The sequence below is a fragment of the Sander lucioperca genome, chromosome 4 (assembly GCF_008315115.2).
Source record: "Sander lucioperca isolate FBNREF2018 chromosome 4, SLUC_FBN_1.2, whole genome shotgun sequence".
Taxonomy (NCBI): Eukaryota; Metazoa; Chordata; class Actinopteri; order Perciformes; family Percidae; genus Sander; species Sander lucioperca.
The window spans coordinates 33,914,499-33,941,467 of NC_050176.1; the positions used below are offsets into that span (position 1 = coordinate 33,914,499).

Below are 26,969 nucleotides of genomic sequence, written 5' to 3' on the forward strand. Positions count from 1 at the left end.
CCTGCACCTTCAACACCACAAGCAACCCAGGTCTTTGATTGAAGAGACTCCCAGTGGGTGGCCTCACATCCTCTTTATGCCAGAGGTCATCTCGGGTCTTTTTCATGTTTGCTCTGTTTATGTTTTATTAAGGAACAGAACGACAATGTTCCTAGGACACAGAGAGCTTTGGATAAGAGGAGCTCTTGAATTTGTCTACCTCTTCCTCTTTGTATGCGTCACGGGGGGGAGGAGGGAGAGTATTCCTGTTTATGATAGCCTGAGATAAACTGGTCCAAAATGTATAGATTTGAAAGTAACATTTTTGTATATTCTATATAGGCTATGCTGTATTGCTGTCTTTGCTCCTATAGGTCATACATCAGTACTGTTGTAATACAACTTCCAGGCACCTGCGGCTAGTCTATATCCACGACATTCCACTTCCGGGATTGCCCTGTTGCCGACGGAAATTCCGCCAGATTTTCCCTCATTTAGGCCAGATATCCATTACCTTGGGCTTTCTTTGTGTTGGCATTTTAAACTCCGGTCGATTTATGAGGACTATGGTTAACCTTTACTCAGATCTCTGCAGGGTAATTCCAGACAGCTAGCTAGACTATCTGTCCAATCTGAGTTTTTTTGTTGTACAACTAAAACAACTTTTGAACGTACACATGTTCCAGCCAGACAAGTTCCTTCATTTTGCAGCGGCATTGTGGCTCTGCTCGGTGCTTAGCACCACCCAAGACGATTGTGATTGGTTTAAAGAAATGCAAGCGCTGTGGAGGAAAGTCTGACAAAGCGAGACTAAAGAAACAAATTCTAATGCTACTCTGTTGTGAGCAATACTCTGAAAATGGACTTGAATAACAGTGGACCTCCTGCTGATACAGAGCTCCAAGTCCATCCTCAGGTCAGACGTATTGATGAGTCGCCCATTTGAGCGGAGAGCCAGCAGACTTGGGTCATTAGCCTCACTGCTGCGGCTACGACACCAGATGGAGATGGAGGTATGGCTGTAGGCTGTACTGTGATCCAAGACTTCTAAACATGTTCACACTTTCCTCTGAGGGTCCCTAACCACAGGAAGTCTCTCATGCTGCTCCACTGATCTCTACCTCATGGCCTCAGTGCACCTTAACATGTTTCAACAATAAATAAATAAATAAATATATGACATGTTTTATATCGCAATAAAGGTGTGGTGAAATGACTTCCAAAGCATAGATCTTGCTCAGCTTTTTGTTGTTTGTTTGTGTTGTTGGTTCAATATGAAAGACGGGAGTCAGTGTATGGATTTTTTGATGTTGTTAGTTCAACAAAAATAGATATAATCGAATTGTCTTCAGCAGGACTATGTAACATAAGATATTTACAAGGTTAGGAGCATCTCTGAGTAGTGGGATCTCAATTGTAAACCAGTCTTATAGAGAACAATGAGCTCCAAACGGCAGTTGTCATGTGGCTGCTTTGTCTAGGTATATACACTCTATATGTAATAATTAGTATGTTGTATGTATAGTATGTATGTCACAGGATTGTTTTAATATACTTGTGTGTGTGTGTGTGTGTGTGTGTGTGTGTGTGTGTTTAAGCCTACAATTATTACATTTAGCATATAATGTCACTGCATACTTCTGTGTTTAAGTCCCTCAAGAAAAGGATACAAAAAAGTGGGAATTAATGTAACTGATAATACAGAACAGAGGGAACAGTTGTAAAAATAAACAAAACTAAATGTTTATACGGATTTGAAATATTATCCATTCATTACATAGGTCTGATTTTAGAAATGACTGATGTATTTCCCGTCAATCACTATAACTGAATTACTAACATGTAATCCTTAAATGGCTCTTCGGTCTGATGATAAGTTTTCCACATAGTTATTGGTAGGTGATGATGATAGTGACGATGTATTCCAGGTTTTAGGTGGTGCTGTTACTAAGTGTCTTATGTCAAATCATGTATGTGCATACATGTATATTTCACCTGGCTGCAAGACAAAGTTAAAATTCAAGATCAAGGATTAAAAAAATCCTGTACTAATTTGGGTATTGTGTTTCTTTTAGGTAGTATTACTACTGAACAGAGTAAGATAATATGTTTACTGTATGTCTATCTGGTGTCTTTTAGGATTATATCTTATACATAAATGATATATATAGAAATTAAAGCAATTTATATTCAATATACATATATATTGCTCACAACAGAGTAGCATTATAATTTGTTTATGGCTTTCTAGTCTTGCTTTGTCAGACCTTCCTCCACAGCGCTGTGGAGGAGCGTCTGGCTGGTCCATTCAGCAATCCGGGATGGGAAAAAAACATGCTCTGGTTCATTTGCATTTCTTTAAGCAAGCCAAGCACCGAGCAGAGCCACAGTGCCGCTGCAAAATTAAGGTACTTGTCTGGCTGGAACATTACAAAGGTTGTTTTAGTTGTACAACAGAAAACTCAAATTGGACAGATAGTGATAGTCTAGCAAGCTGTCTGGATATGTGGATATGTATATATATATATATATATATATATATATATATATATATATATTAAATATGGTTGTTCAATCAGCAGCAGTAACATTGGAGTATTGTGTGTATATCTAGATTAAGTTTCAGGCTTGGTGCATACACTTGATGTATACGCTACGTTAACTATAACTGGGTGACTGATAAAACGGTTTATTTCACTTCAGGCTTGTCTTGGCACAAATGGGTAACATTTAGACCATTAAAATACATCAGTAATAGTCTTTGACATTTCTTATAATCACAGTTTCACACACAGCAGTCCTGTCTTCTGGAAGAACATTTGGTGTAAACAAGAACAGGAAATGATGATGATGATGATGATGTCTGGACATGCTGATGGTTTTCGGGAAGCTGGTTTTTGGCACTCAGCTGGATTGACGTGAACACAGTTTATGCCCTTTGCAAGTCATTTGAGTGTTGATACAATGGCTTCCTGACTGTACTTAATCCTCGTGAATATTCATGGCTGAAAAAACAAAACATTTCTCAAGCTTGCTACAGTCCGACTGTTGTGAAATTACACTGGACTTCACCATCATCGTAGGCATGTTGTTTCATAACATTTTAGTGGTGGTCTCAGTGAAATACCATACTGTACACTATCATCTCCAATTTCCTGCAAATGCCAATGAAGCAATGCTGCCTTTGAATAGCAATGGGGAAGTCCAGTTCTGATATGCTAAATGGTCATCTCTTGATATCTGTTTTTTTTTTCTTCTTTTTTTTCCTCTCAAAATATTGTATATTTTCACACATAACAGCACTGTTTAAGCTGTGTCCATCATCCCCAGTGACTTTAACAAACATCTCTCAGAGAAACACACCCAACAAAAAGAAGATAGCATTATAAAAGCACAGAGCCTGTGGTTAATAACCCGTATATCCAAACATGCACTATACGTAACTTGGTAGCCCTGCCCTGGCACGCCTGGCAGTGCCCATTTCCTCAGCTTTGATCTTTAAGAGCAGGAAACACCAGCCAATGTGGGAGGTTTGGTCAATATAACTCACTCTACACTAAGACTGATTGCATGAGCAACACATAAAGAAGAAGGGAACCAACTGTTAGAAATTTTACTAGCAGGGCATGAAAACAGTGGACACAAAAGGACAAAGTGTGGAAAACCCAGAATATTGCATAGGGTTCATTATTAGTAGCTATTGTAACTCTGGGAATTACTACATTTTTACAGTAAGCAACATCTTATAGAAGGTTTATAAAAGTTTTTGCCACTAATGATTCATTTCAGGGTAAATAAATCATGTATTCATGCTACACAGATCAATCATAATCATAAGCTGTTACAATACATAAAAAGAAAACTGGGTTGCCAGATTGTGAGCACACATTTACAGTAAGAGGAGAAACTCCGTTGGTTGGTTGGTTGGTTGGTTAATGGTAGTGTGTTATTGTCTAGTTCTTTAAGGTTGCTAAGGCTGCACTTATCAATAGTTGCAAACAATGCATCCAATGACTATGTGTAATGTGAGAGGGGTTGCACATAGCGATGAACCCACAGAAAATGATCACCCATATAGTTTCTTTAAGCATTACAGAGCGTTTTTAAGCATTACAGAGCGTTTTAGCATCAGCTCATTGTTTTGGTTTTCCATGCTGCAACTTTACTGTTTCACTCACAATTAATGTTGTCTCTCTTTCAGGGAAGAAGCTCTAACAAACCCACTATACTCTACCTGCACAGCAACAAACTGAAGACAAAGTGAAGCGACTAGAGAGTCAGAAATTTCCCCTTAAAGTGCTCATATTATGCTCATTTTCAGGTTCATAATTGTATTTAGAGGTTGTACCTGAATAGGTTTATGTGGTTTAATTTTCAACACCATATATTTGTTGTACTGCGCATTGCTGCAGCTCCTCTTTTCACCCTGTGAGTTGAGCTCTCTGTTTTAACTATAGAGTGAGACATCTCACTTCTGTTCCATCTTTGTTGGGAGTCGCACATGCAATTCAATTCAATTCAATTCAATTCAATTTTATTTATAGTATCAAATCATAACAAGAGTTATCTCGAGACACTTTATAAATAGAGTAGGTCTAGACCACACTCTGTACACATGCACAGTAAGTACTGTTAGCTTGTCAGTTGCAGAGTATGAGGGAGTGCCATGCTAGCGGCTAGGCGAGCATTATAACGTGTGTTACAAAGTGACGTACGTTTGTCACAGAAGTAAAGGCTGGGCTACAATAGAGCTGTTTGGAGCAGTTTGTGAACAGTGTTTTCTCTGGAAGATGGTAAGTCCCTTTGGGGTGGACTTTGGGCTTTTTCACTTTGTAAACCTATAATGTGCACAAAAAGATATATAACACAATAAGGGAAAGGGGAAAAGCCAAAAAGCATAATATGAGCACTTTAAGTTCAGGAAGGCCAAAGCAGAGCCATGTGAGTATTGGACTTACATTCATTGAGTGGACAGAAACAACAACTCCAAATAAATGCTAATGTTCACTCTGTCTACTGGAAAACCCCAGAACCTTTTACAACAAGCCATCAGTTTTTCAGTAATGGTAGTTCATGAATATGCATGCGTGTTAAGGTTAGTGAAACCTGATGCTCTGCAGGTAATGAGGCTTTCAGTCAAATGTGAGTTCCTACAACCTGGCAATGCAAAGGTTTTTATTTATACATTGAAAACACTTATTGCATTATCTGTGAAGCATTATGGATGATTCAATAACCAATAACGCAGTCAAAAGAGAGGCAATTAAACTGTTAAAGCATACCATATTGGAATCTATAACCAGTAAATCATATACATATATAAATAATTAAAAATGATCTATTCAGTGTTGTGTTTCAGTTTGAAAACAAGCTTCCTGTGTTAATTGTCTACACAGGTGGGCCTCTAAGTATCCTTTGACCCTCAGGGCTGAATGAGGGTCCCATTATACAAGTCAAAGGTCAGTTTAGTGCTTGAGGCTAGTTGGTCTGAGTGGTGCTTAGATATGCATATCCCATGAATCACAGCCATCACAGCTAATCAGTGTGATCATCGCTGTATTTTAACATGCATGGCCATCAAAGGTAGTATCGTTTCTTTAGCGTTATAGGTTTTGTGTTAACTGTTTTTTAGCCTCATTCTCACTCATTAAACTGTGGGGTATTAAGAACATATTCACTTTGTTTGAGTCAGTATCTGTAAATGGTTAAAAGTAAATACCAAATGTATACTTATACTAAATACCATTTCTCTGAGCCCAGGTCTTTATTAATTATCAGGAGAAGAAAAAAACATTACAAGGTTTTCTACACACACAGATCACAAACACTCAAATACACATTCAAGGCACATCTCATATGATATCTCAGCCACTAATCAGAGACATTATCACTGCCAGATGATGTCAGTCTTCTCCCCTCTAACCTTTGACAGCCCCTTTTACTCATGAACACAGGATGGACGATAAGGTCCTGGGAGTTGCTGCCCAGTCTGCTGGAGTAGTAAAACTCAGAAGGAGGGCAAACACTACGAAAGGCCAGATGAGGCCAGAAATCCCTGTGGTTTGTTAATCAACTCAGAGGGAAAACAATATAAAAAAAAACAAAGGTAATGTATCATGCATGAAGGTTTTATGGGATAACCACAGTCTGCGACACTGCAGCTGTTTGACAACGTGATGACATGAGATGTCAATAAACATTTAGAAACACTGATTATCATCACAGTACAGTCTGTGTATTCATTTCTGGTGTTTTCACAAGAATTGTTCCGACACAGATACCAGTGTCGGGAATGCCTCCGATATGGCCTAAAATGCTGGTATCGGTATCGGCGAGTATGTGAGTCATGCACCGATCCGACTGACTGACTGTCAAAGAAGATAATATAAGAAAGTTCTTTGGCATTCGTTCTCTTTAACCTGAGCCAGGCCATGCGAACAATCATAGCAATCATATCACATCCATACAGGATCAATAGAATACAGCTGTTAAAAAAAATATAATGTAATATATTCAAATTGCAAAAAAATGGGCATCTGTGACAAAAAATAAGCCCACAAGCAGTACAATACAGCTTCCAATTGTGTCTGACTACTGTGACAGGTGCAAGCCATACAATGAGCATGTGTATGTGCACGTGTGCAAGTGTTAAGAATAGTCTTTGCTTGAATAACCCTAATTGTTATTATCCCATTATAACACAAAAACAGAAATTTTATTACCCTTGTGCATGGCGGGACAATAATGGCACTATTTCTGGACCTTACTTTTAGCTCATTATTATATTCCACTGGCTGAAGTAGCCTTCATACAGCATGGAAGGTCTGTGTATCGCAGTGAACCACAGCAGTGACAGTAATCTGGTGTTTCATTTCATAAATTGAGGTCAAAAATAAAAGTTGTTCTAGGTGAGCCCCATTAATTACAATTAATGTTATGTTAAAATGGTTCACCTCGAGTTTTACACACAAATCACACTTCACTAGCTTTGATAAATGTTAAGTATTCAGTAGTTCCATAAGGCAGTCTCAGAGAGCAATACAAACGGGCCAAACGCCCTACATCAAAGCAGAAAACAACACTGCAAGCAATCAAGGGAAATAAGTAGAGGGATTAAGTGTTCTGGAGGGAGTAGGGGGGGTAATGCTGGAGGTTACTCCAATTAAAATAGAAACTGGATATGATGGACAGTTGGGAACCGACTGGGAGGAAAGCATGCAGACGGCTGGCAGAGAGGAGTGCACCTCTTGACAGACTGCCGTCACATGCTACACATATATCAACTCAGTAACCAGTGTTGTTCTAAAAAGCATTTTGTAAATCTCTCAGCCACCTGTAGCTAAAACAGAGCCATTTCCTCCAACATTCAAGTTCAATGCTCCACAACATTTTCTTTTCTGCCCAAATCCTTTTCCTAAAAACACTGCTCTCAACAAGCAGACGGATGCAGTTGTAAGGTGAAATACATTCAAGTTGTGGTCTGATATCAGATCTTTATAAGGTAACAAGCTCGAGCAGAGCAACATCTGGAAGTTAAACGAGAAAACCCCATCAGTCTCTCTTGGTGGAGGTTTGTTATCTTCAGTTTTTAGCCACTTGGTTTTCACAGCTGTGATTACGAGTAGCATGCCACATTCAAATTGTCCACAGATGTTTTTCAAACGTAACCTACCTGAAGGTAGTGACACACTAATTTGAAGTTTATACAGAATATACACTGAGATATCTATGTATTTCTCGTAGATATCTAAGCATCCAAAACAGTCCTGTTTTCTGGTTGGACGGACATGGAGTTATAATTATGCACCAGACATTTTGAGCATGCACTCATGGGCTTTCTGATAGGGAAAAGCAAAGTGCAATGGGCTCAGACTCTTGCGTTTATCAGCGCGTTTAGGGTCTGTCCAACAAGAGCCAGATTGTAAGCAGGAATGTGTCTCAGCTGGAAGTGCCATGTCAAAGACTCCACTATCAGTTATCCTGTTGCCTGAAAGCTCTATGTATAGCATGTGAATACAACAAGCCCTGGGTCTGTATATTATAGCAACAATTGTGAAAATAAAAAGTAGTTTATTGTTTTTAAGAATGATGCTTAGTAGAAATGTTTTTTCAAGCTTTATCCTCCTGCATGAGCGCTTTTCACCTCACAGTTAGGCTATTAATTGATACCATTGTGTAGCTGCTGTTTATTGTACTTTCACTTTAATTAACTGTTTTCTTCCCACAATATTAAATTATTTGGTCACTTATGATCATTCTGCTTTGGTTGATACCTGTTAAGTCCGTTAGCTACTACAAAACTATTGTGTGAATGTCATCATTAACAGAGACGTGCATTCTGGGTAGGCAAGCTAGGCACTGCCTACCCTGCCAAAATTCAAACATAACATTTTTTATTAAATAATTTTATTTAATAAACTTGTATTTGTATTTTTACTTTTTTTATTCTTGTGATTTATATATGCAAAATGTGTGTTTTGTTCAGACTTTTTTTGTTTAGTTATGCATAATCAAATACAAAACAAATGGTAGAATAAGCAGTGCTTTTACTGTCCATTCATTGCGGACGACAATGTTAATGATTAATGAACCTATTAACATCAACTATGCTAAGCTAAATGTTTGTTGCATTTAGCTTAGCATAGTATTGCATAGTAGAATGTTGGATTACACCGCGGTCACGTAGCTGGTTCCTAATTTGGTCATAAACAACCGAGTCTCTTGCCGTTCCTTAAATCTGTCTGATGATTTCAGCATCGGCCCTTACCCACAGAAGTTCCCGGATCTTGTCGTCTCTGCAGTTAGACATTTCCGTTGGCCTCTTTGTGTTAATTACTCTTCTTCACCCTCAGATTTTAGTTTTAGAAACCAGTGCTTGAAGTGGGAAAAAAAGGTGCCGGTGCTCTCTTGCATTGGCAAATCATTATGACATTGAGATTTCTACAGTGAAAAACTAAATTTGGAGATATTGCTGGTACAACAACAATGTATTGTTATTTATTAACAACATTAATGTATGTATTTATTTAAACAAGTCGTGTGTGTGTGTGTGTGTGTGTGTGTGTGTGTGTGTGTGTGTGTGTGTGTGTGTGTGTGTGTGTGTGTGTACATGCATGTGTGTGCGTGTGTCATTCTCTTGACAGCTTTAGTCCCCTCTCTGTCTGGACAGCAAGTGTCGGGATGCTGCTATATGTTTTGCAGCCCAGTTTGTTATCTTTAAAAACGAGCCAGCTGTTCGTGGAGCAAAAATACATAATTTGGTCCCTTGACCAACAGTCAGGCCATCCATGTGTTTCGTTACTCACGTTATTGTTGACGTCGCTGTCATTGACCAAGGTAACGTTAAGGCTGTTAGCTGCAGACTCCTCATTAACTCTAGCTGTTCCGCTCACATCAGCGTTAACGTTAGTTTGAAGCTCTTGAATCATACCTGATGTTTCTGGTTGGACTTGGACCTCTGTTGACGTGTCTGGCTCTGGCACACGCGTTCTTTTAGTACTTTTCTGAAGCCAGGCTAACATAACGACTTACAAACTCGACACACTTCTTTTTAGTTTCTAGGTTTTCAGCAGTGAAAAATCTGTTACGGTCAGGCTGCAGGCATCAGACAGCTTTTTCAAACTGTCCGTGGAGAAGCGAACTTCTGATAGGGTGGGCCGACTGCTTGCCTTTACGTGATTCGTCAAGATCTGAGGTAAGTCACGTAGTGCTCTCTGGGTAGTGTAGTTTATGTAACATTAGGGTCATTACCAATCTCTCTGACACTGACGCTTTCTCTGTCAGTGGTAGAGTACCGGCTACATGCGAGAAGTAGCGGTACACAAGAAAAAGTGCAGGTACGCTTAAGAGTAAAATGTAGAAGTGCCGGTACTGCGTACTGGTGAGTACCGGCCCACTTCGAGCACTGATAGAAACGTCATCAACACGCCTACTCGCTCGCTGCAAATTTTTCGGGCAATGACCCGCTTAAATCGGACATTACACAGACTTTGAACTAGGGAGCTGGAAGGGTAAAGTAATTTTAATGTCCGGTCCAACCGATTCTGACATTCGTGTTCTCAGATACAGCTCTTCCGGGTAATGTCTAGATCATTTCAGGGTTGCAGTGCATGTGCATGTTGGAAAGGGGTTCTAGTCAGTGTATGAAAATACAACTGGCCTCTAACTTGAGGGCAGTAAATGTGAACATTAATCCGCAGTGCAAAAGGTCGCGTTTTGAAATTTGACACAGTTAACTTGGTAGAGCTGGCGATAATGGACTAAAAAGGTTGGGCTAATGAAAAATAACTGTGGGTTGGGGTGGGCTGTATAACTATTGGCTATAATGTACAGCTATCATGAACTTTTATCACAGCTTAACATTACGTTACTTCCGATCAGTTAAGATCCAAGAGCCTCTAGCCACATCAAATCACAGTAAAGCCTTTACGGACACTGCTCCTGGACAATGCTGTCTCCTATGAATAATGTTATCGAAGCCCCAAAGAGACTCCAGAGAATCTAGATGGCATTGTTTCCCAACAACAGTAGTGTAATAGCAAAGTTTTTTATTAACTAATTAATTCATTATTTTTAAGCAACCTCCAGACACAGAGATTGTTAAACTTTTTTACTTTCTCTTTGGCACATTTCATGCAATGCCACATTACAGAAAACTAAACAATTTTCTTATAATTAACCATATTGCTAATGCTTGCTTGTGACATCGACTCTACGCACGGCACAGAGAGCAGAATCGGCCTTTTCGACTCTCGGCATTTCGCAAAAAGGTAACAGATTAGACCACGTTACTGCAATTTGTATTAATCTTGTACAATGTTACTGGTACTCAACATGATGATGTTCAAATTGGCAATCACACTTCCCCATTTATGCACAGCCTCACCGCCTCCCTGATTCCAGTTGGGAGTGCTGATGCCAGTAAGACAAGCCATCCCTTGGAAGTGGTTGAGTTTGTAAATTGCAAGGTGCTGTCTGATTGGAAAGCAGTTCTGAGATATGAAGCAGCAAAGATTTAAGTGGAAAATACACTGTACAAATGCATTTCAAGTGAAATAACTCACAAAAAACTCAATGGCAGCAATTCAAATTCACTTTATGTGTTAAAAATGCTGCTGATGTGACTTCCTGTTTGTGCTATGGATAATAATGATTTAATTCAAGTATGTAAGTCTTACACAGCAACGACATGTTGTGCATCGCTAGACATTTACCTTTTGTTATAACTAAAGCAAAACCTTTCTCTAATGAGATGAGAAAACACAGTAACAATTATAATTGCGGACAATTTTGATTCATTTGGATGCTTTAATGTTTATGACCTAGGTCTTGAGGAAAACACATTTCCGAAGATAATCAGCTGAAAGCTCCAAGAGCCCCAAATTAGCTTTTTCTGTAAACTTATCATAGTAAAGTTGTACAAAAGATAACCTGCTGTCAGATACCATTAACAATCCACCTTCAGAAAGCTTGAGGCCAAAGTTAAGAAAGTTGCAGGAACTTTACAACAGCCAAATTCTTCTCGAGAGCACAGCCTTCACCACAGGCTCTGTTCTCAGATATCATCATCGCTGCTTTGACAAAGCTCTCCTCCTCCTAATTAAGATAGTCTGGTAATATTATATTGATTTTTTTTGATGAAGTCAAGTGCTGGCACTAATCAGGGTATAATAAAAATTCCTCCATCAAGATTCCCATTTTCTTTTTCTCTCATGCTGTAACTTTTTGTTTGTGTGGAGCATTATGTCACACATTAATAAAGCCAGGCAGTACACTGAACCCTCTTCACTCTGTCACTGCTTGTCACAGAATTGGCCTCAAACTTATGACTTATGACTCTCTCTCTCTCTCTCTCTCTCTCTCTCTCTCTCTCTCTCTCTCTCTCTCTCTCTCTCTCTCTCTCTCTCTCTCTCTCTCTCTGTTCTTTCTGTTTTCGCGCAAGTGTCCCAGTTAAGAAATTGCTTACATCCCACTCAGTCTGGGGCTGGATTGAAATTTCCCATAGGGTATGTACCAATATGCAGAGAGCACACTTCGACAGATGCCATCAGAGAACAAGCATATGAATTACCAGGCAGCCTGCCATCTTTGAGTTCAGATAGAATGGCATTAATACCTGATTACGATCCAAACAACAACACAACAACAACATGAAAGCCAAAGCAACTGGGAGCAGGTAAAGGTTTCATCATTTATATATTAATGGATTTACTAACAAAGACTCTACTACCCCCTCAAAAGTTAAAGTGTCATAGAAGCTGCCAACAATCAAGGGACTTTGGATAAAGGGGGGGGAAAAAATCACATGCCGTCAGCAAATCACGTTCCAATAAATTAAATATTTGCCACTGCTGACCATAACTAATTCAGAAGCAATGATAAATTCATGACTACAATTAAAGAAAACACGATCCCTTTAATTTTAATTGGCTGTAAATATTGGCATTACCCAATTAAGTCACGTTTGACTGTAGGAAAAGTAACTGCAAATGAATCATAAACATTGAACCTATATGTTCTGGGAGGAAGCATAAAGGTTTCATTCAAAGTTTACAAAAAAAAAAAACTTTAGACATGGTAGTGTTTTATGAGAAAGGTACATAATTGTTATATTTTACATGTATTAATTGCATGACATATATGGAATATGTAATTATTTATATTTTACAAAATGTTTTTTTAATTAACTTAAAGTATATACATATTACAATAAAGAGTATAATTGCATGATACCAAAAGTATTTGTATAACATGGCTGAGAGGAAAAGATTCCCTAACCTTAACCAAGTTGCTTTTGTGTGTAACCCCAACCAAACCATATAGCAGATAAGAAAACTGTCAATTTTGTAGCAGTCATTTGCATTTTGGAGTGGGGCAGCAGATCAGAAAATGCTCATACGTTCATACATTTTGACTAACTGCATGTTTTGTCATTTAGTTTGGATGAATTGGTGGGCAATAAAAGTAACAAAAGGTTGAACATGATGCTTGAAATTAACAGTGAAAATTTGAAAGGAACAAATACTGTATGTCAGCGGTTAAAGAAATAGGATTGAAAACACACAATGGAACCATCTCAGAAGATATTTAGTTGTGCAATACGTAGGCTATTTGGGTTGTGCATTATGTAATTTGTGCAATACGTAGGCTATTTGGGTTGCGCATTATGTCATTTGTGCAATACGTGGGCTATTTGGGTTGTGCATTAGGTCAGTACATTGTGTACATTGTGTCATTTGAGCAATATGTAGGTTATTGGGGTTGGGCAATATGTTAGATGTGCAATATCTTATTGTGCAAGGGCTGTGCTACACTTATTGCGGAGAATGCAGCCGACAGGGTTGTTCAATTAAAAAATGCCAATGAAAGGAGTAGTTAATGTGCGCTTACTATATAGGTATCTGTCTAATGTATAAGGAAGCATGTTTGTGTTGCATGAGAGTATGTATTGAGAGATGCTTATTTTTTCTGTATTTTGTGTTGTCTTGTAAAGCTGCGGAACGGACAGAGTCCAAAACAAATTTTTATTATTACAAATCTTATTATTATTATATTCAGTCAAGGACCTTTGACACTGAAGGTCTCAGGGAAACAGCCAATCGGAGTGTGTTTGTATGTGTATTTGTTTGTGTATGTGTGCACTACATGTGCGTGACTACGTAACTCTATCCAGGTTTCTCTTTCTTTTATCATATAGTGTTCCAGTTGAAGATGCATTTATATAATATTATATTCTCGTGAATAAAAAAATATCACTATCTATTTTGTATAGCCAGCATTTATAAATATGCTTAATATCCAGAAATAACACACAGTGTTTAAAATGCTTGTAAATGTACACAGGTAGGTACACTTGTTATTTTTTGGAAAGATCATTTTTGGGCATTTGGTAGGCCTTTATTTATATAGGGCATCTGAATACATGAAAGGGGAGAGAGAGGGGGAATGACATGCAGCAAAGACTCGCAGGGCGGAGTCGAACCCTTGGCCGCTGCTTCGAGGAGTAAACCTCTGCATATGAGCGCCTGCTCTACCAGGTGAGCTAACCAGGCGCCCGGCTTGTTATTGTTTTGAAATCTTTTAAATCAACTGTAACTCACAAAGTCAAAAATAAAATAACCTGCTTATTTTCAATGGACCACATCAAGGATTTACACACGCATTTATATATTTGTTTGTTTAACGTATTCAGTGGGGAATTGGCCATCTTTAACAAATATGTACTGAATTCTGCCAGGCAAGAGCAGCATATGATTTTTTTAATTGAATGGTTTTCCTCTTTAAGCAGTTGCTGTGTCAGCTCTTTGGCAGTGGGAGAGGCAGATCGTGGTGTCTTTGATAGCCCTCTTCCTGCTCTCAGCGCACATCATGATAAATGGTCCATATTGGAATCCATAATGGACACTGATGTAGGAGCACTCTTCTCTCTTGACATTAAACGGTCTTCTTCTCTCTTTCAGGCATGTAGTCATCTCGCACAGTACTGTCTGTTTGTGTTTTTGTCTTGTGTTGTTTGTTTTGATTTTTGCATGCAAGGAAAACCAATTTATTGGATTTTCTTGGTCAGATGTTTGGTTATTGTAGGGAATGCTCATTTAGACTTTTTCCCCATACCACACAGTGATTATCCACATTTTACAGCTAATATAAAGCTTTATTGCAACACTACATCTGAAGTTTAGGTGAAGCAGAAGTATAAAAGTGTGATTTGGTCGGGCCACCCACATTGCGGTTAGTCTGTAAAAGTAAAGGCATGATGGTTCGCTCCCACTTCCCGTCTTAGTTTCCCCCCTCTCAAATGAGGGAAACATTTCATCACAATATGGACACTGACTTCCCTGTGCCTTCCTCCCTCCCACCTAATCTCTGCTGCCTTTTGTGTGAGGAAACAGTTGCATGTAATGTATACAAGACATAATCTAAGTCAGAGAGGGATTGAAAGAGAAGGTAGGAGGGATTTAAGGAAAGGGGCAGATTGGAGGGGCGTTGGGATCCCAGATGCCCTTGCCCCTGTGTGTGTGCTTTGCCTTGGAGATGACTGTCAGCAGGCGGTGCCTCTGAGAGAGAGGAAAAAAAAAGGGGCTGATGTTTCCAAAGGGGGCCCAGTCTGTTACCAAAGGGAGGTGGAGATTTACTATCCCACCCAGTCAAAGTGTCTCACTGATGCTCTGACACACAGACACACTTGCAGAGACACACACAACCTCATACACACTCACACACACACACACACACACACACACACACACACACACACACACACACACACACACACACACACTCAGACATTCTGCAAACTCTCCACAGGAAACTCTGAGCCATAATGCGAAGGCACCTCAGAGCAGACGGGTGCATTGCTCAAACCAAGTGGGATACGGTGCGGCTTTGATAGTACGTTAATTACTCATGTGATGTGATACAGATGTCTGGGGGCTTCAGCCGAAAGTTTGCCTGACGGTTTCCAAGGGGGCCAGGCAGACATTTTAGAAGCGGTAGGTGAAAACCAAATTTCTTAATTATTTATGGATAGATCAGTTTGCGTGCTGTCACAGATCCCAGCAGTGTCATGTTGATGCAAAACTGTGATGCTACTTGAAGGGCTGGCTGCTAAATAGTTCTTTGTGTACTTGGTGACAGTTGGGACTTTGAACAGGAAGAACTCTGGGCTATAAGAGTTGCCTGTGCTGTGTGACATGATGAAAAGGGATTCACTATCGATCTGACAGTTTGAAACTTTATCTGCTCTTTACCAGGAGTTTTGTGGAATGAATTGATTTTGTCCAGGTTTGTTGTTTTTCCTGTGTGAGGGCAGTAAAGGTGATGGTATCTATATATCCATAACAGCAAACTAAGTAAAGACCCAAAAGATTCACAGGAAAATCCAAAGTATAACTAGAGTACGTATTTTGTTTTTTGCAGATTTGGATCTTCACCTGATTTGTATTTGAACCTTTTTTGCTTGCATTGAAAAATGTTGACTGGAAATCACCCCTACAGCACTTCTTTCATGTAAAAAAAAAAAAAAGCTCTTTGTTTTGTAACCACATGTTTAAACCCTTCTAAATTAGAAACAGAGGGAAAATGCAAAACTGAGGAAATCATTCAGTCTCAAACTCACGCAAGGGGCTCATTGTGAAAACAGCATCAGAAGCTTCACTGTGTGGTTGCGACATTATTGACACAAAGCCATAACCGACAGCTCCCTCTTCCAGGGACGACTGAGAGCAAACAAGATGCCCAATGCGCTCTGCTGATGCCTCATCCTGAAGATGTCTGACTCTAACTAGTCCTGACATCTCCCATCTGTGCCTCTTTGGCAAAACCTTTTTGAAGTCTTGAAGAAGTTGTAAACTTCCACACAGCTTTTGAAAGGACAGTAATGCTGTTTAACTCTTGTAACTGACATATATTATTCCACGTTGGTTCCATTTTAAGTGGAGGCAAAATGCAAAACAACCAGTGTTGGATAGAGTGTTGTCTGAAAAATAACCACATTTTTCCTCTTGTTATTTGTTTTCTTTTCTCAGCAGTGATATACTGGGACAGTCTTTCAATAAGTGAAATCAAAGCGCCGAATGTGTTCCATAATGGGCACCCCAGTTATGCATATGTTGGTGCTAATGGCCTGTATGGCAGCCAGAGGAATGTGCCAGATAAACAGAGCCGAAGCAGAGGAGGTCCACTCCACCCTCCATGCTCCGGGTTTCTACAGCACCGTCATTCCCAGCACAGGGCCCGACTTCAACCTGGGGGCCCCGGGGGCTGATGCACAAGCTGTGGGATCTGGAAATGAAACTGTCATAAAGAGGCCGGTACCACCTCCGATGTGCTCTGTAATTACCTCTATTAATAGCTATTTTAAGTACATCAACACCATAATTTCCATCATAGTGTTTGTGGTCGGCCTGGTCGGCAACGCCACCCTGCTGAGGATTATATACCAGCACAAGTGCATGAGGAACGGGCCAAACGCCCTCATTGCCAGTCTGGCACTGGGGGACCTTATCTACATAATCATTGATATACCCATCAATGTATACAAGGTACGGTTTTCACTCTGTTGGTGCATGTTTAATCAAAGTCTTGACCTTATTTTGAAAGCCAGGCTGCTGAGTGACAGGTCTCTGTGTCGATATGATGAAATGCAGCAACAATGGAGGTGATACGCAGAGATAAAGTGGAATATTACGGGAAAGGGGAGGGGGGGTGGAGTGGGAAGGGCTGTAAGTGAAAGACAGGAAAGTGTAATCAGTCGTTCGCCGTTATCTCCCTCGTGTGGGCAGATTGGTGATGAGAGGAGCAGGGATATGGCTGGCTTAAATAAACACGGGAATCAGGCTGGAGTCACACATGCCAGCGGCCTTGTACTGACCCGGGCCATTAGTCACTGACCCTTATCCAGAGGTTTTATTTAAAAAACAAAACAAAAAAAGTGCCCAGTGTTACTCAAGTGATAAATCACTTGTGAAGTTTTGAACTCAGTTCTTCATCAAAGCCCCATCTATATAGTTTTATACAAATGAAAGTGAGGTTCAAATGCTGTATTGTTAATAAATGTCTGTGTTTCTCAGCTGGTCATAATTAAAAGTTGGCTTGTTTTATTCCTGTATTTATGAGCATTACTAATGTAAACAAATCTTTTACAGCATCAGAAAACATTACAAACATTACAGTTAGTAGTTTTCTAATGATTAATGTATTCAAAAGACCTGTCAATCAGTCTGAGAGCAGTTTCAATTTTGTGTTTTGATTTACGGTGATTTACATCACTTGTTTTTCTTTTGGACTACGGATTGTGCCTTTAAAATATGAAGCTCCTAATGATGATAAATTATGCCTGGGGCTCCTGTCTTGGGCTGATTTAAACCAACAAATAGTGTCATGCTTTGTATAATAATCAAGAATAATGGCAAAATAGAGTCATCAGTCAACCTGATCTTTCCAATGCATTATGGGAAGCCATTTTACAAGACAAAAAAAATGAAAAAGCCACCTGGTTAGAATTAACTTGGGACTTGTAGGGCACAGCAACTCTGTAGTCCGAGCAACATGTGCAAAAAAAAAAAAAAGGAAACAGAAATCTTCCTGGGGGGGAACAGAAAGAGCCACGTCTACAATTTTGAAACCTTCTACTTGTTCACTTCCTCAAGGCTGTGACAGTGTTTCCAAAAATAATCAGCTACTTGCACACTGAAAACAGTTTCCCCGCTGTGCTCCTGGGAAACTTAGACGGTACAAGTAAACAATAGACGGCCAGGAAGCACCATGAAGTTCTTCTTTTGGCTCAGCTTTGGGAAACGGTTTAACACAGGTTGTATCATGCTGAAGGAAAAGTGCCAAGGCCACTTTGATGAAAAACAAAGGTCTCAACTCACATGGCCTTGACTTATTTTTTCAAAAGGAGTAATATTATAAGAGGTTGTCAAAGTGGCTCTGAGATACTGGTGAAAACGCAGGGAATTATTGTGAAAATGTGGTCGTAGAATTTGTTTGGAGAGGCCGTATGTTTGTAGGAGATGTGAATGTATTGCAAAAAATGTGCAAAGTTTTATCAGCAGATGAGCTCCATATGGTCTGTGTCAGATTAAACTCACTCTGACGTTAAGGAGACATTGAGAGTTCTCTGATGTGCCTCCAACTGCAGTAAAATTGCCTTAAATAGATATTAACGATGGTCCACATGAATCCAGTGACAAAAGTGAGATTAATAAAAGTCAGCTGTCAAAAGACTTGTAAAGACTATATTATTGAAATAAGTGACTTGGTACTGACACAAAAGCTAAGCCAATCAGTGATTTATTGACAGATTATATAAGTGTGAATTAGAGCTGCAAAGATGAATTGATTCATTGATTAGTTGTCAACCATTAAATTAATCACCAACTATTTTGATCGATTAATCGGTTTGAGTCATTTTTTAAGAAAGAAAAAAAGTCAAAATTCTGATTCCAGCTTCTAAACTAATCGTTGGTTGCAGCACTAGTGTGAATGTTGAACAATAAATGTTCCAAATGTGAGTTCATTCCTATTAGAGAAGTATTTGTTTGACAGTTATTGTATGTGCTTTTTCCACCAGCTCCTGGCAGGACGCTGGCCTCTTGAGGAAACGAATTTTGCCCTGTTTCTGTGTAAACTGGTGCCTTTCCTGCAGAAAGCCTCTGTGGGTATCACCGTCCTTAACCTGTGTGCCCTCAGTGTGGACAGGTCAGTGCTTTCACACTCCACACTGCTTAATAAAGTCACGTCAACAGCTTTGAGGGTACGTTTTGTTGGGCCAGCTGAAAAGTTAAAGCAAAATTCCTGCTCTGTGTGAGTGCTAAAAAAAGTGACCAAAATACACTTATTATAATAGGTTTTGTGCATATGAATTGTTAAAGTGGAATAAATTCATTCTCCAAATCGTATTGGACATTATAACTGTTTATCAGTCTCATAAAGAAGGTTGTATTTGTATTTATGTTTGTGTTTTTATCATTCCTTAGAGACATATGAAGTGAAGTAACTTTTCTCTAAAGTTACACAGCCTTGTAAAGCCAGCACCGTGTTTGTGCACATACTGAAGCATGAAAAAAAATGTTCCAGATTTTTTTTTTTTTATTAAGGAAGCAATCAAATCATTGGGGGGGGGGATTCATCCATCTTTCACTCAGCTCAAGAGCGCATTGATTTAGATTCATTTGTCACAAATGTTTGCTTCTAATATAATTGTGTCATTATAATAGAGATGCAAAGTGTTTGTTTTTTTGATTCCAGTTTAATGACATGGAGATTTGGTTCGCTGAGATGATGATCATTTTTGGGAAAGGTCAATACTGACTGAGCATTCTCACTGGGAAGGAATTTTTCTTTCAATTGGTTGCCTCTGTGTTCAAAACTTGTGTGATGAGCTGTTTTATAAGATCCTCTTTACTTCTTTAATGGAATCATTCATTTTATATGCAACATTAAGTGTATGATAGCCTCCAGTATTTGCACTGTATAGATAACGTCAATATTTATAACATTATCTTCATAGCAAGTATACTGACAATTTTTTTTTTTTAATAGTACCTTAATAGAAAATCCCTAATGAATAAATGATTATCGTTAAGTTCTGAAGTTCAGTGTGATCTCACTTCAGACACAACTTTAGAGATAACAGGCTTGCCTGGCTGCTCTGAATAGGCTCCAAGGTTCGACCAGGCAGACATATTTAATGACCTCTATTATGAGAAAAAGACTGCAGTGCTGTACAGTTGTGTTCAAGAGCAGATGCTCACCATTTGTTTCCAGGAAACGTGTAGCTTTTTTTTCCGTGTGTATTATGAAAGTCTCTTTTGTATCTTTTCAATGTTGGAGGAAGAGAAAAAAGGTGGATACATTACCACTTAGTGAAATATAAATGCCGCCATGTTGTTCAACAGAGAAATTCAAATGTGTCATGAAAAATATATTGTTTTTGCCATAAAATCTTGATGCAGGATTTTACTAAAACATTTCGACAAGTGGTTTCCATTAATGAAACAAACAAGCAAACAAGTATTCAGTGCATGGGAAACACAAGCCAACAGACAGACCTCTCTGCCAACATGGACCAGTCTGTTTGGAGGCTTCACAAAAATATAAATATTGGATATTTAAAATAAACAATTGATCGTCTCTCCTCATTCATTCGTAACATTTGGATATTCTTTGCTGACTGAGCAGTTTGTTGTGCTTGGTGTGCTGCCATACATAAAGAAAATGTTGTTTGCTTTGTCAGTCAGGAGAGACAAAGAAAATGATGAATTCACTGATTTCTATTTAACGATGGAGCACTGACTGAAAGCAGCTGAACTGCAGCCATGTTTCAATTAACGAAATAGTAATAACATGGTAATTGTGTTACATTTGTATTCCAGGAGTGCTACATCATAATCATTCCTGCTTTAGTAACTCACTGTCCCCTAATCGTATTACTTGAATCTAATCAATGTAATATGTCTCATCCATCTGTTATGCCTGGACCTTACTGTACCTCTGTGACTGCCCTCCACAGGTACAGAGCTGTGGCCTCCTGGAGCAGAGTTCAGGGAGTGGGCATCCCTCTGTTTACAGTCGTGGAGATTGTGTCTATTTGGTTGCTGTCACTCGTCCTGGCAGTACCCGAGGCTATCGGGTTTGACATGGTCCACTTCGACTACAGGAACAAAACCATACGCACCTGCATGCTTAAACCCGAGAGTGACTTCATGATGGTACGCCACCATCCTTTTCTTATCGTTTTTGGATAAGGAAATCGCTGTTTAGTGCTTTTGTGTCCCAATGTTTTGCTTGTATCAAGGCCACGATGAGCTGTGTAGTACATTGTGTCAAAGTACTCATAGAGTGTAGTTGTATAGACATGTAGAGTAGACAAAACATTAGTGGAGTAACGAAATAGGATACGCACCTGCACTATTTAAAGTGAAAGCGCAAGTTCGGCCTAATGTTTCCATTGTCTTAAAAGCGTGTGTTGTTTGTTTTGGAGTCAATGCGCGTTTTTAATTTAATTTTTAATGTGCTATTCTGGTTATAGGGGCATGTATTTTTAGAGCAAAATACAACAGTAAAATAAATGTCCTGCTCCGGCAATACATAATTAAAAACACAAGACAATTAATATACCAACCTACAGATACTTAAGGAGTATTCCCCCCAAATTCACCTATCACGTCAGAATTTATGTATTTGATGCTAAAAAGATTTTGAGTGGAGTATCACTTTAAGAAATAAACCTGGTCTACTTACTGCCTCCATGTGCTTGTGGCCCTTTTCACATCCTTGGAGCACATAATTGATTACAGGCCAAGTGCAATTATTGAGACCTGAAATCTGGGGCCTCAAGCTGAGCCACATGTGTGTATCTATTCCATATGCACAAAATTGGAGTAATCTCTCTCAGCAGCCTGTCCTCATCCTGAAAACGGCCATATGGGTCGATTGTGCAAGCAGCGTATAACGGCCGACAATTTTGTTTCTTGTTTGGCAGCGAATTCTCGTGGCTGTAGTAATTATCACTAGAGCAAAAGAGGAAGTTAGGTAACAAAGTATAAGAGGGCCAAATATTGCATAAGGAGGTGGGTTTGGTGGGGGGGGGATCAAACAAACACAGGACTTTCACTCAGGAGACCGTGGTTTGTGTCCAATGTGAAACTAAATGTTAACTGTAATTTAGAAATTAACCGAAGTTTTACGAACCTTATATACCAATAACATCTGTGACATCATGTTACGTCCTCATTTTAGTAGTTTTACGTGACTCACTTTAAGCCAATCCTGATGTTTTACTAACTATGACTAAAGCCCTGCTATCAAATTCATAGCATATTAAGTATGCTATGAAGTAAGTATTTCTGGCATATTAAGTATGCCAGAAAAAGATTTAGTATGTCCCAGTACATGGTATGTCAAATGCAGTATGCCAAAAATACCGGGATGTTCTAGTGCATCCGGTTGGATTTTGTAGTATGCAAGCTAGCATGCTTTTCAACAATGCTATGAAGTAGTATGTCCCATTTGTATGCACACTGCATGCAACAGTGCATACTTTGTAAGTTATAAGTAAAAAGAAAAATAATGCGATTCGGAACTCAGCCAGTATTTTTGTTGCCTAAACTTAACTAGTTCCTTTTCACAACCTTTACTATGTGTTCAAAACTGCACCAATTATGTTAAATAGAAGGGTCACAGGACTGAGGTCACATGATTAAACCACCACCCTGCAGCAGTAAATAGAACATAAGTCATATGTGCTGTTTTGGGAGTCTTTGGACACCTACCTACTGTGTAATGTCATTAAGGTATGAGGATGTGTCGGCAATGGTACTGGAGTACAGGGGTAGTCTGGTGGTGGTTTTCATGTCGGAGCTGTGGCGAAAAAAGAAATCTAACAAAAATGTAACTTACTGGTTCATATGTCCTTGTTTCCCTGTAGTTCTATAAGGATGCAAAGGACTGGTGGATGTTTGGCTTCTACTTTTGTGTACCACTGGCCTGCACCGCTGTGTTCTACACTCTGATGACCTGCGAGATGCTCAACCACAGGAATGGCAGCCTTCGGATAGCCCTCAGTGAACACCTCAAACAGGTCGGACAATACTTCTAAATTATAAAAACAAGCTATTAACTCTAATAAACCTACATACAGTTGGGTGTTTATTTCACTAAAAGCAAAAGAACATTTGTAATTTGACAGTATCTAATGCCACTTTTTGAGGGAGTAAAATTACTCCACTTTGGCTCAATCAGCAGTGTTTATTCCATGGTTTTAACCCTAACCTTCCATACACAAACTATATCATCTCCTCTCTAATGGTGGAACAAAATCTGTTGTTTCTCTCTGCAGAGACGGGAGGTGGCCAAAGCCGTCTTCTGCCTCGTCCTTATCTTTGCCCTGTGCTGGTTCCCACTGCACCTCAGCAGGATCCTGAAGAAGATGGTTTACTACCAGAATGATAAGATGCGCTGTGAGCTGCTCAAGTGAGTTACTGGTAGAACAAACCCTCTGACACAAAAGTTACAAGTCTATAGGAAAGAGTGTATGTAATTGTACATGACATGACACTGTTGTTCTGTGATTTTGATTTGATTTTGTTTTAATGCTTGTTCAGGATCCTGGTCAAAATGAAAACAAGTTTGTATTTGTTATTATCAAAAAAAAGAAACACAGCTGATTCTGCCAGACATGTTTACCATTAAATGCTACGCCGAAAAAGCTTTAAATTGCCTTTGTGGTAGCCTGGTTAACACCAGACCCTTCTCAGTTGTAACTGAGCAAATCTCAAATTTGCCGGAAGTTCATCAGGGTTCTCCCAGGCTACCTTTGTGGTGCTTTATGACATTTTTTTTATTATAATCAACTTCTTCTATTTTCAGTTTCCTGTTGGTCATGGATTACTTTGGTCTCAACCTTGCAACAATCAACTCCTGCATAAACCCCATTATCCTCTACTTTGTCAGCAAGAAGTTTAAAAACTGCTTCAAGGTACACACACACACACACACACACACACACACACACTTCAGATTTTGTCTGCCAATAAAGCAAACAGTGAACTCAGGCCTTTTGTCCATGACACAGAGGGTGTGATTGTGATGACATTCCATGAGCAACATGTAAAAGCAGCCCGAAGATGTATGTATTCACTAAGTAGGGCTGAGGTCACACACTGCAAATTTCTGTCAAACAAACCTTTGCAGGAGATAAACCATGTTTCAAGATTTAAGTTAAGGAAAGGATTTTTGGGAGGGAGGTGGGGGGGGGGGGAGCAAACAAGAGAAGAATAGCTGCTCCTAATTATGGAAAATCCCCTTGGTAAAAATTGCTATGTTAAAGGAACAGTTAAACGTTTTGTGAAATGCACTTCTTTGGTTTCTTGCTGAGGGTTAGATGAGAGGATCTAGAGCTAGAGAAGAACTGTCATGTCTGTATGGTAAATATGAAGCAGCCTCAGCTGGCTGGCTTAGCTTAGCATAAAGATTGGAAATAGAGCGACACAGCAAGCTTGGAAGTCACTGCTCTCAATCAAAAAATATCTTGGTATAAAAACCGCAACTTGTTGAATTTCCACTTCTGCTGTTGTATGGATTAAACAAAAGATATAGAGGTGCTGGCAGGTGGATTTTCTTACCTTTGGACATAGCTAAGCTAGCTGTTTTCCCTTGATATCAGTCTTTATGCTAAGCTAAGCTTAGGTTGGTATCAATCTTCTCATCTAGCCACCTGACAAGAAAGCTAATACATGTATTTCATAATATGTTGAACTATTCCTCTAAAATGTTTTCTCTCTCTCTTCACATGTTCTTCAAGTCGTGTTTGTGCTGCTGGTGTTACTCTGACAACCAGCTGAGCAGCATTGGACCCATGAATGGTACCAGTATCCAGTGTAAGAGCCCCGAGCCCAACAATCTCCACACTGATCGCAGCATCAGGAAAGACAGCAACTGATCTTTCACCTGAGGACTATTTTCAAGCTCTTCCAATTACCCAGCAGCTTTTAAAATACAACCAATGCACACCCCAACAAAATATGTACATCAACAACTTTTTCAGACAATAAATGCACATCCTTAGAACCACTGAAGCAACAAATGATCCTGGCAGGGATGGATTAGGAACTGGAGATAAAAGGAACAAACTATGGATGTGGCGCACAATGCTCTGAAGTTGCCCGAGTCTCTCAGCGGGCTAAACTTCCTAAGACAAACTTTTTTTGTATTCCCACACCCACGACAGTGATGCTGTAGTGTGAGAGAAGAAGGGGGAGAGTGGGATGAGGAGGAGGACTCTTTAACAGGATGCAGCTGAACGATGACTATAAATGACTCTCAATCAGTAGCAGAGCGTGCTATTCCTGTAAAGGGCAGCACTACTGGGAAGGATGCACAAAGCTACAGGAAGGAAAAAGCAGACTGCTCACTGTCAGAGGGAATGATGGAAGATGAGTATGTGCTGTCCCCAGGAGTTCGCTACTCATTGATGGTGGAAAACAGGAAAGCATGTTACCGACTCAAACAACAATGCATTTTCCATAATACATGCACGTGGTTGCAGTGTATTTTACTCACACTCATTATTCATTGAGCTACTTTGTGGTATAATTAGAAGAATAGAATTTTGAAGTTCATTTGCTTAACAAAAACCTTTTTTTCTGATTCATCAGGTAAAGAGGGAAAATGTCTCTAAACACAAAGATACATCCCTTCATTGGAAAAACAATTATGTTTAATGTAATCATGATCCACAGACTTCCAAACTTTTGGTTAGTAATCCAAAAATGAAAGATTTCAGAACAGAATCAGTCAGAATAAGCCAAAGTACACTGGCCCAAAATAAATTTTGATATCTCATGTCTAGCAAATGATATGAGAGAACATTATGACAGGTCAACAGAAATGGATAGGAATGAGCTCTTTTGTAAACACTGTGAATTTTAACAGATATAATCAACAATAATTGTGACTTTTATGTTTGTATAACCAATGGACTAAATATGTATATGTATAGTGTCCACTTTTATAAAGTGTTATATTGCAGTAATAATATGTATTTTACTCAGACAACATTACCTGCGTAATGACATAGGCAAATGAGTTTTTAATGGTGGTGTTAAACGCTCCAAATATTAAAGGAATAGTTTGACATTTTGGAATATACCCTTATTGGCTTTCTTGCCAAGAGTTAGATAAGAAGACTGATAGCACTAACATGTCTATACAATTACAAAAAGCCAGAGATGGTTAGATTAGTTTAGAGGGTGGCAAAATCCATCTGTCAGTGCCTCTAAAGCTCACTAATTAACTAGTTATATCTAGTTGGTTTAATGATTATGATGAATTTGTGTTTTTTTGCGGGTTAGCTACAGCCAGCAGCTAACAGGCTGTGCAAATTACTGTATATTCATCAGCTAACCGGCTGCTTGCTATAGCTAACCGACAGAAACCATAAGAGATGTAACGCGTTTAGTGAGCTGCTAGCAGGTGAATTTTGTTACCTTTTGATGGAGCCAAGCGAGCCGTTTCCTTGTCTTTCCAGTCTTCATGCTTAGCTAAGCTAACCGGCTGCGGGCAGTAGCTGCATATTAAACATAGACATGAGAGTGGTATCGATCTTCTCATCCAACTCTCGCCAATAAGGACATTTGCCAATACTATTGTGTTGAAATCATATTCAGCTACCAAAAACTATACCGCCTTATACTATTTGATATGTGAATACATGTAAGCCTGTGTGTGTTTGACTGCGTGTTAGCATGTGTGTGTGTGTGATTGTGCTGTGTGTATAATTGCCTGCACTTCTCTAGTTGGAGTGTTTTGCACACTTGCGTACAGAAGAACAGGCAATATCTGTACTGTTTTTATTTTACCACTATTCATCGGCGCCATTCATAATAATCTTTAGAAAATGGAATTCATATATGTTTGTTTTCATAGATGATGCTGCTGCTTATACCAATAAATCAATTTCCATCTCTGCTGCATATAAGGAACAA

The 26,969-nt window shown here is 39.2% G+C and overlaps 1 protein-coding gene across 2 annotated transcripts; it reads left to right on the plus strand.

Annotated features, from left to right (window-relative positions):
* The first annotated feature begins 15,195 nt into the window (after positions 1 to 15,195).
* On the plus strand, positions 15,196 to 26,959 carry ednraa (endothelin receptor type Aa). Of its 2 annotated transcripts, none has more exons than XM_031276817.2 (8): positions 15,196 to 15,470; positions 16,506 to 17,021; positions 19,055 to 19,182; positions 20,996 to 21,194; positions 22,913 to 23,065; positions 23,324 to 23,457; positions 23,854 to 23,962; positions 24,788 to 26,959. In XM_031276817.2, exons 2-8 carry the CDS (start codon positions 16,554 to 16,556, stop codon positions 24,923 to 24,925), a joined length of 1,329 nt encoding a protein of 442 aa, XP_031132677.1. In that variant the 5' UTR covers positions 15,196 to 15,470; positions 16,506 to 16,553; the 3' UTR covers positions 24,926 to 26,959. The 2 variants fall into 2 exon arrangements, with proteins under 2 accessions (XP_031132677.1, XP_031132678.1); XM_031276818.2 differs by having other exon boundaries at positions 16,509 to 17,021.
* The last annotated feature ends 10 nt before the right edge of the window (positions 26,960 to 26,969 follow it).